We start from the raw sequence: 17,621 nt of genomic DNA, 5'->3' as shown, positions 1-17,621 counted from the left end.
GGAGAATCACCTGGACCAAGAGGGACTGAGGCCCTGATGGTTAAGGTGTACCAGAAGAAAAAAAAGATAGAACTTGAATGAGAAACGCTCTGACTGTCCTATATTCAGGAATGTAAATGTAGTATCAAGATGATTAGGTAAGCGTTTGCAGATGATGCACAGCATTCAGGATTTGAAATTTTGTAGTCCTTTTAGGCCGTCCTCATAAAACTCTAAAGACCTTGGAAATTTGAATTCAGATAGAGTTCACGCAGTTAAAAAAATAAACAAAGGGACATTCTGGTCTGCTCCACGGCTACTCCCTTTTCCTGACACTAAAGAGAGAAGCATATGTCAGAGCACAGAGCAGGCCAGCATGCGCCCTCCAAGGCTGGAGGATATGGAGATGTTCTGGTTTGTTTTTTCTGGGGGCTACCTGCAACAGCTCATTCTTGTGCTGTAAACAGGCTACGGTAAAATAAGTTAGTTAGCACTTAGTCTCTCACTTTTTACAACCATTTAGAAGCGGAGTTTCTCTCTCGGACTTGTGTGAAGTTTGAGTTCTTTTGCTCACTTATCTGCAGTGTGCATTAATTGTGTCCATGAGTGTCGGAGCTTCTCTCTCAGACTTGTGTGGAGTTTGAGTTCTTTTGCTCACTTATCTGCAGTGTGCATTAATTGTGTCCGTGAGTGTGGACTTTCGTTAGGCAACTAAGGCTTACGTGTTTCCATGGTTTGTCCTTCTGCTAATCAGTTTAGTGATGTCCCCGTATTGTAATTTATGTTAGATAGTTTAGGGTAGAATAGTGAGTTTAGGTTGCGCAAGACCTTTCTTTGGATCTGCCACTTGTATTTTTCGGGCTGGAGTTAGTAAGGTTTGTTTTTTTCTGTTATGGCAAGGTAGTTGGTTTTGCTTGTTTTCTTTTCAGGGACTCACTATTATCCCATTTTGGTAAATAACAGAAACGACTCCAATACCTGTGTCACCCCCAGTTGTCCTGTCGCCCTATATCTGCCCCTGGGGAACGGGTCCAGGTGTTTAAATCGACTACTGTTATCTTTAACATTTTATGTTCACGGCTCCTTCATCCCCTAGTGACTGAGTGAGAAAAAATAAGGTGGGGTCGTAACACTAGGTAAATGCACAGTCACTTTTTAAGTAACTTGCTGTATATACTTAAGTGATCATAGTGGTTAATATATAATATAAACCTGCTTTTAAATATTTTGTATTCAAATTATTTTGTACCTTTATTACAAAAATGTATTTTTTTTATTTATAATAACACATTATTTATAGCCAGCAGCCATATCACCCTGCAGCTCTCAACTGGCTACCCACTGAAGCTAAGCAGGGTTGAGCCTGGTCAGTACCTGGATGGGAGACCTCCTGGGAAGCTATGGTTGCTGCTGGAAGAGGTGTTAGTGGGATCAGCGGGGAGCACTCACCCTGTGGTCTGTGTGGGTCCTAATGCCCCTGTATAGTGAAGGGGACTCTTTACTGTGCTGGTGCTGTCTTTTCAGATGAGACGTTAACCCAAGGTTCTGACCCTCAGTGGTCATTAAAAATGACCTGGGCATTTCTCGATAAGAGTAGTGAGTTGTCCTGGTGTCTGGGCCTAATTTCCCCCATAGGCCTTTACCGTGGCCTCCAGATTGTCCCCATGTATGATTGGCTTGCACTTGCCCTGTGATGGACTGACGTCCTGTCCAGGGTGTACCCTGCCTTGCGCTCGTTGCTTGCAGGGTAGGCTCCGGCTTCCCGCAACACTGTATGGTATAAAGCGGTTTGCAAATGACATGACATTATTTATTATTTACTGTCTCATTTCTAATGATAACTCTAATAACAGACAACATATAGTAGGGATAGAAATCTAAAATAATACCTTGTCCCCTGGATTTGAAAACCTGGAAGCAGCTTTTGCAGTGGAGTGAACAGCTTCGGAAGCTGTCATATTATGCTTTATGATTAATACAACTAGACTCTCAGTCTCCCAGAAGGCTAGCAAATGTAGCAGTAAGGAAACTGGGTTGCCTTTGGATTATCACTTTAATTCCATACAGTAGTCATGATCCATATGAAGTGTCTGACGGGGGGATTGCATTTCCAATAGCACTGCTTTGTTGTGTCTGCTTTACTGATGAGGCTGCAGGACAAGAAAAGTGTCTTGTCTAGTGCCAGTGTGAAGCTCTCTGAAGCTAGCCTCTCTACAAACAGCAAGAACAATGAAAGCCTCCCCATTGGTGCTCTGATTGTGCGGGTTTGTGCTACTGAAGGTAATGCTTGTGCTGCTTTCGTTCCCAAGAATATGGGGCCTTCTTTTTTCAGGGATGTGATGCCACTCAGCACACACCCCCACCCAAAACCAAAGAGAGAACCAAACCTGTCTCACTGGTTCATGCTGTGTTTGTGCTGGTTTGTGCCATTGAAAGTAGCATCTGAAATGCTTTCGTTTTTCGAGATGAAGAGCCTTTTTTTTTTCAGTGAGTCACGTGAATCTAGTTGCCGTTGTGGGGGGAGGGTGAGTGACACCCCTAAAAAAGAAGGTGACATACCTCAGGAACGAAAGCAGCTCAGACGCTACAGTGAGCGGCACAAACGGAGCACAAATGCGACGGGTTTCATGGTTTCTGCTGTTTGTAGGGGGGTCAACTTCACGAAGCTCCGGTGTGAATTCGGCCGGGCATCAGTCATTTACAGTACACTGCTCCTGGCATGCAGCGGTGAGCAGTGATTCCCTGCCCTCTCCTGAGCACTGACAGCAGTCTGGCTGGAACAATTGTGTCTCAGAGCCACAAAGAGGTTCGAGAGAGTGATGAACAGTCGATGACAGCTTTCAGATTCTGTGTTTTTGGTCTTTTTTTTGGCCTGTCAGAACTATACAAATACCTGAACCTACAAATTCTAGATACACTCACATTAAATATCTACATATGTCTAATGAAATATGAGCATTTACAGTTATATCTACAGCATCTAGGCCAATGACTGACAGGGGAAATAACTCGTAAAACATTATTGTTTACAAAGGCTCTTGAAAAGTTAGATTACAATCAAATGTCACTGACTTGGAAGTGCCTCGTCATACGCATCCTGTTCTTTAGCCACATGACTGCACATTTATAAATATTTATATAGTTCGTCCTTCAAGGTTTCAGAGCAGCCTGTTTACTTGTGTTGAATGGACGGGCAATTATTAAACACTGACTGCTTATAAGAAGCTGAGATAAGAATTGAGCTTTCGCACGGGTGTGCCTTACTTTAATGCTTTATATGAGCCAAATCTTTCTTTAATGTTTTATATGAGCCAAACCGCACATGGTTTTAAAGATATCCATGTCCAAAATGTATTCACTAATGTTGAAAGGCTGTCGAAACTAAAATGTAAATAAGAAACCTAACCTTATCCTGTCTATCTTTGTCCATTTAATGCTTCTGTAAACAGGATAAGCTCTGGTCCAGTGATCCACTGTGGTATTTGCCTGTCTTGTCTAATCTTTATCATGGTACTCTAATATATTCCATTATATTTCACAACAATCCTGTCTGTTTTGGCCTATAGGCCCATGTTTCCTGTACTGAGTGAGAGCCCTGCTTCAGCACATTATACATTAGATTTTGTAATTATTTTTTTACAGTAACAAACACAAAATACCAATACTGTAAGGGGAGCAGGTCCAGGCTCCCGTGAAGCCTAGTTCAGGACCCTATGCAGACGGTATCATCCGGAAGTAAGTGGAGAAGGACAACAGGGAAAAGACGTAGAGGATCAGGACGGGTTGACAGACAGGGGGGCGTGACAGTGGTGATCTGGTGCTCGGGGGGCGTGGCGAAGGCAAACGAGTCCAAACAGTCCAAGGGGGAATCCGAGGCGCAGTCCAGGGTCCAGGAACTGGGAGATCCATCCGAGATGAGACAATTTTAAAATCCGGGACAGGGAATAAAAAGATCCTATAAAAATAGGATAACAAGGCCAGGCGCTCCGAGCCCCGGACTCAGATGGTCAGGACGCCAATGATGAAGCCGATGTTGTCGGGTCTCTCCTGGACCCGCTGGTAGGCGGACTTCCGGGTGTCCATCTCTCAATGTTGAGCCAGGAATAGCGGGAGCACCAGGCTTAAATAAAGACAGACAAACAGGGGACAGGTGCACGAAATGAACTAAAATACGAAAGGGTCGGAGCACCCTTAAGAGGAGGGAGGAGGATCGTGACAAATACAAAAAGAGGAGAGCATGTAGAACCACAAAAAAAAGTGTTAAATAACTTTTTGTCTGCTGCACCTTTGTTACTATCATATTACTGAGTACGTTTCTCTGGCTTTCCCATTTTGTCCATCTTTTTACAAGTACATACTGTTGATTTCTAATGCTGTAGGTGATTTTCTCCATCAGGTATATTTCATTCATAGATGCCTTCTAGTTTTGAACACTAGGCCTGTCAGGTTTTAACCAGTTTCTGGTGATTTGTTTTATGGCTGTGATTCTGACAACTGTCCCTCTTTCTTATTTGGTTGCATATTGTTGCACTTCACTAGAAATGACAAGAGGAGTCTTCCACAGTCCGTAGACATGCTGGTAGGTTAATTGACATGTGGGAAAATGGCCCTGGTGTCTGTGCATATCTGTGCCTGTGTGTGTCCTGTGGTGGGCTGGTGTCCCATCCAGGTTGTATCCTGTTCCTTGTCTTGATGGGAATCGGCTCTCTCGGGACCCTGAATTGGCCTAAACTTTGAGAAAATTGATGGATACATGTATAGTGATTATACATGCATACTACTCATGCATATAGTTCAGTGTGCGTTTCTTTAAATGCTCAATGTACTTAATATTTTTTAAAATAATGAATGCTGCAAAATTAAACATCAGATATTCTATGCAGGAAATCTTATATTTATTAAATTGTGTTTGTCATATTTGTTTTTTTCAAGGCACTTCATCCCTGTTTTCCACTGTCTGACCTAAATAAGCAAAGCTCTTAAGATGAAATGGGAGCAGAGTAACTACAAACAGAAGCGTCACCAAAAAAAAAAAACAGGCTTCATATACAGTAGGTCAGTGTTCCAGATCCTGTCAGCTGTTTCATTTGAATTCAGACAGTGGCCTGCACTTTAATTACCAAGCAGATGATACACTGCTGTCACACAATGCAGCCTGGCTGATAATGCAACTTGGTTAGTGCTTTTTCTCAGAGTCCTGGAGCAGTTGGCACTTGTTAAAGTTGGCAGCAATGTAGTAAACATTTGCATTTGTTGCAACAATACTCTGGCTAGCATTTCATTGAGTGGTTCTAAAATGACATTTATCGCAGATTTAACTACCCTCGGCATTTGTTTTGTAAGCATGTTTAAACTGTAACATCAAACAAACTTGGACATGGACAAAGGTATACATCAGAGTGATACTGTATTAGATGGAAGCACATTTGTAAGAATTAAAGAAGCATCCTTTCTGAAAATTCTTTCTTAACTCTTTCAGTTGAACAGTTCGTAACTCGTGGCCCATCTGGTTTTATCTTGAACTCGGATTTTGGTTTTGATTAAGTACAGCATTTTTGTATTGAGAAAGCTTTATTTTTTGGCATTTGACTTTAAACTGGAAAGAAAAAATAATGTTGTGTAGCCTTCAGAGCATTGTTAAATGTGTTCCTGTGAAACGGTTTGTTTAACAGTGTGCTATACTGCATGATCTGTTAAAATAGTTCAGCTGAAAAGCACAAAGATATCAAAGGATATCAAAGAAAAAAATGTTGGTTCATCAGCCAGCTTTATCATTATGTAGAAATGAAGACGCAGATAGAAGGGTTTATGGTTTTTTGTGTGTTCGCCTCAATAAAAAGCTGTTTCATATTTCACAGTAGATTATTTACTGTAATTCTTTAAATTGACTTCCATTGCCAAAACAAGTCAGTTTTTATTTCCTATCTACACCAGCAGTGATAGGATGGCACTGTTTTGGGGTAAAGGTTTAAAAAAAACTGCACAGATTTATCATGAGAGTTCTTTCATATCTGATAGCTAGTGCTGGACAGGAAAGTCTGTCAATTTGAAAAATCTTACTATGGAAGAAACAAAGTAAAAAAAATCATTTTCATATCCTTAGATTTCATATACATTGTGTGGAAAATTAGAATGTATACACATTATTAAAAAACTTGAATCTGAACTATAAATACCAAACATACAGTAATTTGCCTTACGTTAGCTTTCTGTAAAGAAAGCTGTTTAAACAAAAACATACACAGTACATGTTGTTGGTTTCTAATGCTGTGGGTAATTTTTCCAGTTTCCGGTGGTTTGTTTATGGTTGTTTCATCTGACAACTGACCCACTTTCTTATTTGAGTACATATTGGTCCATTTACATTGCATGAGGGCTCCTGATAATCACATCTGAACCTGCAGTCATCAAACCTTGTATGGATAAATATGTTTTAAGGGTAGGATGGTTTCCTATTCTAAATAACTTTAAAAGTGTAACTTCTCAAATATTGCTGATTTTCTATGACCTTTTATACTTTTGTTATTGTATTTCTGTGAAGACCTTGCAGAATAATATTAAAGCAAAATGTACAGATGATTCTAAGGATATAGACTACATAAACTTCCAGTTTTTTTTACCCTTTTCACTTAAGAGCCATGCTTCACCAGGAGCTCTGACTGACAGTAACCTCTATTGCAGCCATCTGGATCCTTGCCAGTGAAGTACTATTTGAGTTCAAACAGCCAGCTGACCGAATTGCTAAGGTTTTAATTTGTACACATGCAGCAATCCAGCAGAGAAGGATTGTGGTCATAGTTCCTCATCACATGGTTTCCATTGTTCAGCTTTCAAACTTCTCTAGTCACAACAAGCAGCTGATGTGCTCATTTGTTTCAGAACCGTATGTGCCAAATTACTCTCTCTTTGAGTATACATTGGTAGTGAAAGTCAAGTGGAGCACATAAGGAAAATGGGTTAAATACTGCTGTGTTATACTGGTTCTACCAGTTTCACCTGCCTTAGGGAATGATAAACAGCGCATCCATCCATGATTCCTGGTCAGGGTCACAGAAGCTCATAGCTTGTCCCAGAAGCACAGGACAGAAGACTGGACCACACATTGGATAGTGCAGCAGTTCATTACAAGGCACACAAGGACAATTTAGAGACACCACTTAACCTAGCCAGCATGTCCTTTGGATAAAACAAAAGCTGGAGAAAACCCAGTGCTAACTGCCAACCCACTGAGTTGTCCTTCATAAAGTATGTGCTGGTCCAAAGCACAAAATACTAATAAGTTTCCTACTGCAAAAAAACCCAATTGCTCTGAAGCTGTAATCTTAATTAGATTGAAATAGCTATTCTCTCATCAATATTTAATTTGGTTTTGTTCTGTCTCACGTCACTACTTTTTTCCATGAGGCAGTAGACTGAGTATTATTAATATTTTAATACCTTGAAGAGCTTTGAAATTTGGTCGATTACTTTTAGTACCCTCTAAGCGGTTTAAAGGTACTGTAGGTGCTGGTTGAATGTCCAGATTACCTTTTTGTTTTTTGTTTCTAAATATCATGCAGTCAAATGGGTTCATTCAAATGTCTTTTGGTCCTTTCTGTTGTGTCATAAAATGCTTTGCATCTGTTTAAATTATTCAACCAGTCCAGCAATTTGTTGCCTCTGCTAGTTAATGCCTACTGACAGTACCATGTATATTAATTGGTTTGACTTAATACTAGCACTACACTGCAAAATGTTTAAGAATTAGGATTTCAGAATAATTTTTACTATGTCTTCTGGGTATTTTTATCACATTCATATAGTTGAATGTGATAAAGTTGATATAGTGATATAGTTGATATAGTGATATAGTTGACTGAGTTTCCAGTCAAAGGAAAATTCTGCATTGCAAACCAAATGAAATTCCACGATTGCAGTAGCGTGCGCTGCTTGCCAATAAATGCACAAATAAATAACAGAATTACTTCACTGTGATGATGTGATGCCCAAATGCTGATATAAGTGTTTTGTAAAAGTATTCAGTCCCAAGCACAGTTATCTCATTTTCTTGCTTTAAAGCTTGCAGGAATGACACTTTGAATTAGCAATTAATATTGTGAATATATACAGCCTACTTCACACATTCAAACAAAAAGCCCAACAAGAAATCAATAGATATGAAAGAAAAATGGAAAAGCCGGCTCTCAGCAGCACAGCGATCCAAAACGCAAGACCAAAGCTACACTGGGGTGGCTAAAGAATAAGGAAGTGAATGTCCTTAAGTGACTCAGTCAAAGCCCTGACTTGAATCCCCCTGAGAGTGGGGGGGGGGGAACTGCTGTACATAAGTGATCCTGAAAGCAACTTGAGAGACTGTGAGCAAACATTGCACCAAGCCAATGTACAAAATCGGTAAATAACCAAAAAGAACTTGAGGCCGTAATTGCTGCCAAAGGAGGTTTCACCACATAATGAGCTCACGGGTCTGAATACTTATGCAATCAGCGTCCTTATTTTTTCTTTCTCATTTTGGCTGAAATCTACTGTAACTTATCTTACCCTCAGAAGGCTTCAGTTTTAGGATTCGGGGTTTGAATAAAATACGTTTAAGAACTATGTATGCATCATTTTGTCACTAAACATAGTGAGACACCATAGGAAGTGACTGAATACTTTAGGAAGGCACTTTACAGTGGGTAAGAGATACAGTATGTAATGTAATGACACAGGAATAAAAAATGATTAAAAAGTACAGTACATACCAGATAAATTACAACTTTTTGCTCTAACCTCATGCTTATATTATTAAATAAAATGAATAAACTTTGTAATATTCCCTTCATATGTAAATAGCTTGTAAAGGGGGGGTCTTTAGTGCTTTCTCATTCATTCTTCATGAATATGTCTCTTTGGAAATTTTTCCAAAATTCAAGGTGTACAATCTGCGAATAAAAAACACACAGGAATTCCTGTTTTCCTAGAATTATTTCCACACAGCTAGATCCTGAATCTCTGCTCTTTGCATTTAAATGTAACATTAGTGATCTTTCCAGTCCAGCTGAAGCCCCAAAAACCTCAGCATCAGTAACTTTTCTGCATATTTCTGAATAACATTTTATTTTGCATTGGCAGTTTGCACCACTGCTTCCTGCTTTGTTAATCTTAATGAGCTTAATTTGTCCTTAGAGAATTTTCTTACTGAAAAAAAGCAAGGCACGGTTTGGCAGACATCTTAAGTTACACAACTCCTGCTTACCTTAGGGTTAAAGCTTTTGTGTAAAATACAATTTATGTATTTATGTCTTTAATGTTTGTGTCGTCAGATGTAATTAAATGCAAGTTCTCACGATTCCCAGTTGAATCATTTTTTGTAATGTCAGATCATTCTAAATTGTATTCCATATACAAACATCTGAGTTTTTCCTGCAGAGATCTGACATCTTGTAGTAACTTTAAGAGCACAGTTATAGGAGGCTGAAAGGACAGATTTTGATGGTCAATTGATGTAACCTTCCCACTGCAATGCGATATTAAAATGCACTTGGCTTTACAGAATGATACCTGCTTAGCAATTTCAGTGCGTGCTGAATGCTGGCTTTTGTATTGTGTGCTGTCTTGATGCTGGTTTTAATTGGTTTCTTGAGCTACACAATGCTGTATAAGCGTCTAGAGATGTCATTTTTAAAATTGAATCAATGTAGTGCACAGTATTTGACTCAGCAGCCAGATTTTTTACATTCAGCAACTGCTAAATATATTTTTAAATATCCTGTGTGTAAATCTTTAAAACGTGCTTTTCTAATGAGAATATATTTCATTTTTTTTCTAACTAAAGATTGGCTCAGTGGTCAGCTAATTTTAGCGCAGTTGCTGCTGGCAAAGTTGAACACACTTTTTAAAGTGGCATACTGTAGTAACATAGTCCTCCAGGCTACTCTTCAAGTCCGAGGTGTCCACCTTTGGATGTTGTCATACTCAACTCCTGAAATCAAATGTTATTCCTTCCTCTGCCCTACATACTGTAGCTGTAATTGTTTGGGAAAACAGAAAGGTTCTGAAACCCAACCTTTTCCCCAGAAAGAAACATTTGCCAGCTCCCAGAATCTAAAAATTCTTGGGGGAAATTTTAGCCTTAGTATTCAGATGATCTCACACATTTCAGTTTTTACATCATGAAAATCTTGTTCCTTACGGTTTTTAGAATATAAACCCTAATGGACAATTCCGTTGCAAATAGTCTGTAATTCCTTTGCTCTAAGCCTGAACATCCACCCATCCATTTTCTGACTGCTTCATCCATTTCAGGGTTCAGGGGGAGATAGGAGCACACTCACAACAGGGCCGGTTTTCCCAGAAGCCAGTTTACCTGGACTATGGGAGGAAAGCAGAGCACCTGGAGGAAACTCATGTGAACCCGGGAAGAACATGCAGACTCCACGCAGATATCACCCCAGGTCCAGAATCGATCCCAGGGCCCCAGCTGAACAAAATAAATTTGCACGACAATGAATATTTTTAGTTTTTCGTACCATGTAAGATCAGACATTACAGCGAGTATCATGCCAACGGTGCTTTATTGTGTCTTATAGGAATTCACATTTGTACCATAAGCCATAACATCACATTGCGTGAAACCTATGTGGCATAATGATTTTTGTGGTTTTGGGGACAGGGAATAAGGTCGTGCAGAAATGCTCTTGTTTTATCTGCTACAGTATAAAGGAATCCCATGAGCATATACATGATCCAGGCAGATGGCACCCCAGGGCCAGAATTGAACCCAGGGCTCCAGGTTCAATGAGACAGCAATGTTAACCACTCTTGCCACAGTGCCACCCGGATCTTGCTTATAATGAAAACAATAGTTTCATAAGTACCTTGAAAATGAAAGGTGACTTTAAAGACATTCAGTTGTACAGAAAAGGCTATTCTGTAGTACTGTCTACCAGCACTTATTTTGTTATTTCAAAAATGAATGGAACACAGTCTGTAAAGTACACATTATACCATTTATACCAGTGTGTACAGTATAAACAATAGGACTAAAATATTGCTCATATATATCATAGCCATTTACAGTTATGTTATCATCTCAACTGGAAATGAATCTTGAAAATGTAAAATAGGATGTTTGGAGTTAAATGCCATATAACCATATACAGAAAAAAACAAGTTTTTATCATCTTGACATTTTGGCCTCAACATTCTTATAGTCCCTTGATGGCCATTTTTGCCTACAATAACACATTTAGGTAGCAGCACTTTAACTCTGTACTTTAATGTCTTATTGTTTCTGTTTTATGTTCCTTCCTTTTACTGCTGCTTTTTTTGCCACCAGTGTATGCATATTCTCAGTAGAAAGGTGTTCAAATGTATGTTCTAAATCTCAAACGAGTGCAGAGTTGCTATCTTGATGTACAACAAGGTGCTGTTTGGCAGAGGTGATGACAGAAACCCCCCTGAGGGAAGACTGTGGACATTATTTCTTTTATTATTCAGACATCAATGCCAGACCAAAGTTCACAAGCACTTCACTGCATTTAGCACACTGCCACCTCGTCGTGCTGTTGAAGAAAATGAAAAATTTGAGAGGAAAGAAGACTTAACATCCTTTGAAAAACTTACTAGCAGAGCAGAATTCTAAAATGCATCACCCCTTTGTGAAATATTGTCAGGTGGGAAGTAGGAGAACAGCTCAGGACAAGTGTAGTTTCTGTTCTTATCAGTTTAATACCTGATAGGCCCCCGGGGGGGGCTGTGTATTAAATTGATTTTTTGTATGCAGCGCTGGATCAGGGGCTTTCCTCTTCCACTCCTACATTGACCTTGTATTGCAGTGTTTCCAGGACCAGTGCGCCACCCCCTGTGGGGTTAGTTGCCGGCATCTATGTCACCCTATAACTCACAACTGGCAGCCTACTGAACCTCAGCAGGTGTGAACCTGGTCAGTACCTGCATGGGAGACCTCCTGGGAACAACTAAGGTTGCTGCTGGAAGAGGTATTAGTGGGGCCAGCAGGGGGTGCTCACCCTATGGTCTGTGTGGGTCCTAATACCCCAGTATAATGATGGGGACACTATACTGTAAAAAGGTGCCGTCCTTCAGATGGGACGTAAAACCGAGGTCCTGACTCTTTGTGGTCATGAAAAATCCCAGGGTGCTTCTTGAAAATAGTAGGGGTGTAACCCCGCCGTCATGGCCAAATTTCCCATTGGCCTTTGCCAATCATGGCCTCCTAATAATCTCCCTCTGTGAATTGGCTTCATTCCTCTTTTCTCCTCCCCACTGATAGCTGATGTGTGGTGAGCGTTCTGGCACACTATGGCTGCTGTTGCATCATCCAGGTGGGGCTGCACATTGGCGGTGGTGGAGGGGAGTCCCCATTACCTGTAAAGGGCTTTGAGTGGAGTGTTCAGAAAAGAACTATATAAGTTTAAGGAATTATTATTAAAAATGGCTTTGTTTTGGGATCTTAGCTACCTGCCAGCTAGGTTTACGCTGGGTCCTGGAGTTTCTTCACCACTCAGTTCCGTCCAGTCCATGCAGGGAAAGGCGAGAAGCTGTCGGCTTCACATCCCGAAGGCTGTGCTCTCACTGCTTGCTTGTTTCTCTTTTTGCAGCATCAAGATTCTGGCAGTTCAGGATCTGGCTGACAGAGATGCATTGGAGAAGGTATTGATTCCTCATTTGTCCCATTCATTACTGTGTAGACTGTAATGAATGGTAAACTAATAAAGTCTTAAATACTGCAATGATATTTCCCCAAAACGAAATCAATAGACATTTCAATTGTGGTAAATGATTTCATCTTGATGAGTGGGATTATTACTTTAATCAAATCAACAAAATGAGTCTGGCCTTGCTGTATTCAAATTTGTCTTTGTGTTCATCCTTTGTTTTGCCTTCTTTCAATAATGGGGAGCTTAGTTTACTTGTTTTTGTGCTGTACCAATATTCCAATAGTGCATTTCAGACTAGTTTTGCCAATAGCATTAATTTTCATATTTTTTTTATTTAGAAACTCATAGCTTTAAGTTTTCTATTAAATAGAAATGGGTGTTTCAGTTCATTCTGATAATATTCTTTTAAAAAGTTCAATTTATACATTTATAAAGCTAATTATAACAGGACAAGAAGGACGCAGAGCACAAAGAATTAGCAAGAAACAAGACTCACATTTCATTAACAATTCAGTTTAAGGCTACTTTATCGTAACATACAGTGCATATTACGTTTGTTGATGTAGCTTATGATTAATCGACCATAGAAAAGACATTATCCTCGTTAAGAAAATTTGTGAAGTAAAGAAATTGTGTGTTCAGTAGTTAATATACAGTATGAAGTAAACATAATCTGTAAAACCCTGTAAGAAGTGTAATTAAATACATCAGTGCATGTGCATCAGTTCATTGTGTATACTACGAAAATGGATCCCTGTTGTAGTTGTTTGCATTGACTTTATTTTAATGCTTTATTTTAAAAAGAGCTCTTCTCAATAACAGTTCTTCTCTGTGCAGATGCTCTTTACATGCATCACTTAAAAATATTTTAATTTAGACAGTCTTTTTTCCTTTTCGTTTGTCCACGATCAGATATGCCATTTCCAGTATCAGATACAGACTAGATTTATCACACACAAATTATAACCTATAACATTGTGCTGTTTAAACATCCTCAATCTTCCAGCTGTAATGAAGTTAATGTACTACTTTATATGTCCAAAGTAACATGGGCAGGAAATACAGTACTACAGTTGTTTGCTGATTGGTATTAATGGACAGATCATTTCTCTGGCTGAACTAAATACTCTTAACCAAAATCCGGCTGGAAAGATTGGGTCAGCGTTGGTGTTTCAAGCGGCATTTGACAGTATCTGAATTATTCGTATTATTAAAAGAACAACCGGCACAAACAGTCAGGTTGGCTACCACAAGCAAATAAGTAATGAAGGTGCAATTTCTAATTGCTGATTAATTATAGACCATTAGCTTTCCAGACTGAATGGCATTGTGCATGGAAATTGCATTAGGCGAGATTCCATTCCTCACAAAGATGGCCAAGAATGCTGTGAACACTCACAGAAGGGTGAGAAATATTTAGGGGGGCGAGTGTATGGCTAAGTTCTGTTTGTGTGGGTGAGCCAAGAGGTTTATAAAGGGAGAATCCGGCCTTAATGCTTCTCTTGAAGGTTATGGATGGCAGATGTTGACACCACTGAGCAAGCAAGCTGGATCATTCCTCGAGGACAGCCTGTTTTTTGGTGAAAATATGTTTGTTTTGACTTTTTAACCTCTAAAGATTTAAGCATGTTTGTGGATGTGTCCATTTGTTTGAGGTTGGATGTCTGTAGTGATTAATTTAATGTTTTGAAGTCAGCATCAGTTTTTTTTTTATATTTGGGAGGCGGTATGTTTAAAGTATAATTATATGCAAAACAAGATAAAAAGGTTATCTGGGTTTTACTGTAAATGTGACAGTGGCTTGTGAAAGCAGCTTTTTTGCATTATTCTGCAACTAGGTCTGTGTATCTGATTTGGCCAAAGACCAATGTGTTACATTTTTCACTGGAACTCTGAAAAAAAATCTGCAGTTCTTGTATTCAGATATATGTTTTGAGATATTTTTGTCTCTTTGCTTGAACAATCCATTGGACATTTTCCTGAGCACCACTTTTGTCTCGGTATAATTATTTATTAATGATATTTAAAAATATTACAGAATAAGATAAGAATAGATATTTCATACAGGAGCATTTTTCTTTGCTTCTGTGTAAAAAAGCTACAAGTTCTAGAATTAACATAGAGTTGGGGTATCAACAGAATGAAAACAGCTTAGCTTAGTGATGATGGTACCAGGTGAAATACAGTTTTAAATTACAAGCCACCCTATAGTAGTGAGTTTGCAGTCACTGCATTTCTCATGAATGCCAGCGAAACCTAAAATACATTTTCCACCTACTCATTCTCGCTCCCTTTGACATTGATAAAGAGGTTTATATGAGATATGAGATTATTTTATGAGAAACATTACAGTTCAACAAACAAATTCAGAAAGTACCTAGCATTCCTCCAGTGAGTGTTAGCCCTCCTATAAGGTTCTGTGGTGTTTGCAGAGTGTCAAATGACAAATGCTTCTGACAGGTGGGCATTAGGGGATGTATCCAAAGGTCCTTATTTTCCCCATGAAGTCCAGAGGTCATAGTACTTCTAAAAACATCTTTGCAATGTTGAATCTAGAGGAGATAAAACAGAAAATTAATTTGCAGTTCCTGCATTTCAAAAAATGATTGAATTAGGTAACTAGGAACCTGCTTCTTTTTGTGCAATAAATTGTGTAGCCACATTTTGGGTTTAGCATTCAGCATAATTTCTGTCTCCAAATAAATGGATATTAGGGAAATATTTAAGTCAGGTAAACACGTTGTTGAGAATACAGTTTTGGGTAATATATTGAATTTAAGCTGGTCATAAATGGATGCAGCAAGACAGAAAAACTGTACAGACAATTGTGCAGGGACTTCTCAGAACTCCAGAAAGCATATATTCTTTAGGACCTTAAATATGTTTTTTAAGCCATCCTAACAAAGACTCAAATAAATGCAGAACTGTGTTACTACTAAGAGGAAATAAGGTTTAGTCTAAAACTAAACATTCTGATGCAAATTTAAGTCTCATATGTACTCTCAGAACTTTTGGAAGCTTGCTTTCTGAAGAATCTTGCTAGTTCAACCTACCGTATAGCAAGAGTCCATGGTTTTTGTTCTATCAGTTTTTATAAAAAAAAATATTTTATCAATTTTTTAAACAAGCTATTTGTAGTTACAGCCATTTTGGATAAAGAAATTATTATCTTTCGTTATTAAACAATGTAGAAATGACTGTCTTCTCCATAATACCTGTTTTTACTATCTCAGCATGATGGCATGATAGTAACACTATTGCTGCTGAGGACAGAGGAGTTAATAAAAGTAGATGAGCTCTACATTTTACACAGCAACTAGAAGCAGATATTAAGTCACCTTGCAAGGGTAAAGACAATTACAGCTGCTCCAGCACCAGGAAGATATATGGTCTGTTCAGATGACATTAATGCCTTGGATACTTTATATCTTTTCCTTTGTAATTTCATGGATGGAGTACACTCTCATTGAGGGATTAAGAGGGCCAATAGCTTGCTTTGAAATAAGTTCTGTTGATTAATATTGAACATTGACACATGGCCCGGCTGTACAACTTTCACACCCAATGGATAAGACATTGTACAGTAGCTGCATTTCTGAGGCTGCTTCACCTTTGTCTTCAGCACAGTTTGAAAGAACAGCATGTTATCAGTGCAAGGGTGATAACATAGTAGGCATTCTCTCTGTGCATTGTAGATTGTTGTTGAATCTTAAATTGATAGTGTATGTGCTGAAGTTCAATAGGTTCCAGTACTCATTCACTGTAGATTTAGTGCCTCTCAGTGTATTTTAGACAGAGACTCCTTGAACACAGGTAATGTACCACCTGGCGGGCTGCAAGCAGGCTTCACAGAATGCACAGCAACAGCTTGGAAGTCTGCAAACTTTCGTCAAAGACTTCACTACATTTCTGTTCTTTTTATCCCATCACCTATTGCTTATGTAGCAAAAAATTAAAAAAGTACCAAAATAGCTATTAAATAATAGTAATTTAATAATAATAATTGAACATACTGCTAGCAATGCACATTAGTGATCAGGATAACAAGAGCAGGGTACGAGCTTTACCTTATCAGATCCTCTAAATGTACAGATATCTGTCATTGATGCAAGGATTCTGTGTATCCTTTGAAGATAGCTGTTACTTCCCTCCACGAAACCACTGGCTTATTTATGGCAAAGGTCTTTAACCTCCATGACACTTCGCTCTCTTATTAAAAAAGCTGTTGGACTCATGTGCGTTCTCCATCAGTTGAGTCTTTTTTTAACTCGCACATACTTTCCACGAGGATGAGTGAGTCACTGGTGTGGCTCAAGTCGCTGTAGTGTCAGTGAGACACATGAGGGATTCCCAAGCTCAGCACTTGGCTCATTGTCAGGATGAAAGTGAGGCGAGATCTGTCAGGGCACTGGGCTTCCAAACCTGGCAATGTGGCCGTCTGCTCTGTTTGTTTTGTTAGTAAGGTCATTGGCTTTCCATTGAATATGCCTGTTTTCCAAAGGTAGAATCAGAAAAAAGGCAACTGTATTAGTTGTTATGCGTTTAAGATTTGTGTATTCGGCTTTGTTGCAAAACTATTTAGCTGGTCAGGATGAATAAGAAGAAATAAAATACCTGTAAATAAGGAGAATTTGTTTACCTCTGTTCAGTTTTTCCAGTGGTCAGTGATTTCAGAGCAAGTAATATTGTATGTCTAATGTATCGGCTTTATTTTAAGCTTGCCTAAATCTGGGTGATCCAGATGGCTCATGCTAAAATCTCTGTTTAGCAGTCTCATGTTGGAAAAAGAATTAATATACAGCAGGTAGTAAAATGGTTTACTAACGTCAATTCCTTCCTGTTTTTGATGTTTTTAAAAGGCACATCAGTACTTATGTCTGCATTATCAGACTTACAGATCTCACAGGCCACACATAGACATAAGAACACTCTCTGTACTGGATTTCAGAAGTGCTGTAGACTGCAGCTGGGTTCTCTCAAGTT

The 17,621-nt window shown here is 39.0% G+C and overlaps 1 protein-coding gene and 1 pseudogene across 1 annotated transcript in view; both read left to right on the top strand.

Annotated features, from left to right (window-relative positions):
- eepd1 (endonuclease/exonuclease/phosphatase family domain containing 1) overlaps positions 1 to 17,621 on the top strand; it is a 42,281-nt gene that overhangs the window by 13,161 nt on the left and 11,499 nt on the right. The window contains exon 2 of the mRNA XM_088929603.1: positions 12,579 to 12,630. Coding sequence (XP_088785729.1) covers positions 12,579 to 12,630 — 52 coding nt within the window. The remainder of the gene's footprint in view (positions 1 to 12,578; positions 12,631 to 17,621) is intronic.
- On the top strand, positions 11,608 to 11,820 carry LOC148822678 (U2 spliceosomal RNA; annotated as a pseudogene).

The sequence above is a fragment of the Atractosteus spatula genome, chromosome 12, assembly GCF_055471065.1.
Source record: "Atractosteus spatula isolate fAtrSpa1 chromosome 12, fAtrSpa1.hap1, whole genome shotgun sequence".
NCBI classification, from domain to species: domain Eukaryota; kingdom Metazoa; phylum Chordata; class Actinopteri; order Semionotiformes; family Lepisosteidae; genus Atractosteus; species Atractosteus spatula.
Note: the sequence above shows the minus strand (reverse complement) of the source record. Positions and strands in the feature narration are given on the sequence as shown.